Raw genomic sequence first — 1397 nt, 5'->3', positions numbered from 1 at the left:
ACATCATATACAACATATGTACATATACATATACATATACATATACATATACATATACATATACATATATATATATATATATATATATATATATATATATATATAAAATCTATATTTCTATATATCTATATCTATATATCAATCATCTATATCTATATCTAATCTATCTATCTATCTATCTATCTACCTATCTCTCTCTCTCTCTCTCTCTCTCTATCTATCTATCATCTATCTATCTATCTATCTATCTATCTATCTATCTACCTATCTCTATCTCTCTCTCTCTCTCTCTCTCTCTATCATCTATCTATCTATCTATCTATCTATCTATCTATCTATCTATCTATCTATCTATCTATCTATCTATCTCTAAGTGCTATTGCTAACAACTGAAGCAAGGAAGGTCCTAAAATGGAGCAAGCCTCACTTAACAACTGTCTCGATTAGCAGCATAAATTTTGGGCTCGGTTGTGATTGTATGTCGAGGACTACCTATATTTGCAAAAAAAAGCGAGCTTCGGCAGCTTCTCTTATTCCGTCTCTTCTTTCGCTTCTCCTTAAATGGCCGTCATCTTCTCACTTTCTTCCAGGCGGTCTGCAACTGCATTTCGGAAGATTTTTTCGACCTCCTGACCTGGCTGGGCTACTGCAACAGTACCATGAATCCCATCATCTACCCGCTCTTCATGCGGGACTTCAAGAGAGCCATGGCCAAGTACCTGCCCTGCTGCCCCCGCGGGTGGGAACGCAGGCCCAGCCGGGTCTCCCTCTCCCTCAGGAATTCCAACAGCGGCCCCCGGCCGGGGGTTTCCCTCAGGAACGCCCTGACTCTGCCAGGGGAAACGGACTCGGGCGATTCCATCGTCCATGGCAACGACCACAGCAGCCAGACGCTCAGCTTCCTCCCAGCTACCCGGGCCAACTCGCTTCACCTTTCCGACGCCGAGCGGACAGAGCCAAAGTTGAACCTCATCTATCTGAACACGCCCTCGGACTAAGCGCTGCCCCTGCTCAGCTCCAGGTTGACCGGTTGTTTCTGACCTGCGCTGGGGATGGGGGAGACAATGCCACCGGTAAAGAGTCCACCTCTAGACCCACAAATGTCCTTCCTTTCACCCGGGTTCATCTTCTCCCTCCTCAGAACTTCCTGCATTTTTTTCAGAGTATAAGATGCACTGGAGTATAAGGCGCACCAAGATTTTGAAGAGGCAAATTTAAAAACAAAACCTGTTTTGCGCTCTGCAGAACTCCCCAAAATGGCCCATTTTTCATGCAAACAGGCCCGTTTTTTTAAAAAGGGCATGCATAGCCTTTAGAGTGCTTTAAGAGTGATCTTGGGGGCGGGGGGGGGGGGCAAAATTGAGCAAAAATTGGCCATTTTTTCGCTCATTTCTGCC

The 1397-nt window shown here is 44.9% G+C and overlaps 1 protein-coding gene across 1 annotated transcript in view; it reads left to right on the top strand.

The window, feature by feature from the left end:
- The window catches only part of HTR6 (5-hydroxytryptamine receptor 6), a 16112-nt gene extending 14942 nt beyond the window's left edge, over positions 1 to 1170 (top strand). The window contains exon 3 of the mRNA XM_081954678.1: positions 591 to 1170. Coding sequence (XP_081810804.1) covers positions 591 to 998 — 408 coding nt within the window. The 3' untranslated portion in view covers positions 999 to 1170. The remainder of the gene's footprint in view (positions 1 to 590) is intronic.
- Positions 1171 to 1397: the final 227 nt, after the last annotated feature.

This window comes from Natrix helvetica, assembly GCF_964273705.1.
Source record: "Natrix helvetica genome assembly, chromosome: 5".
In the NCBI taxonomy this organism is placed as follows: domain Eukaryota; kingdom Metazoa; phylum Chordata; class Lepidosauria; order Squamata; family Natricidae; genus Natrix; species Natrix helvetica.
Note: the sequence above shows the minus strand (reverse complement) of the source record. Positions and strands in the feature narration are given on the sequence as shown.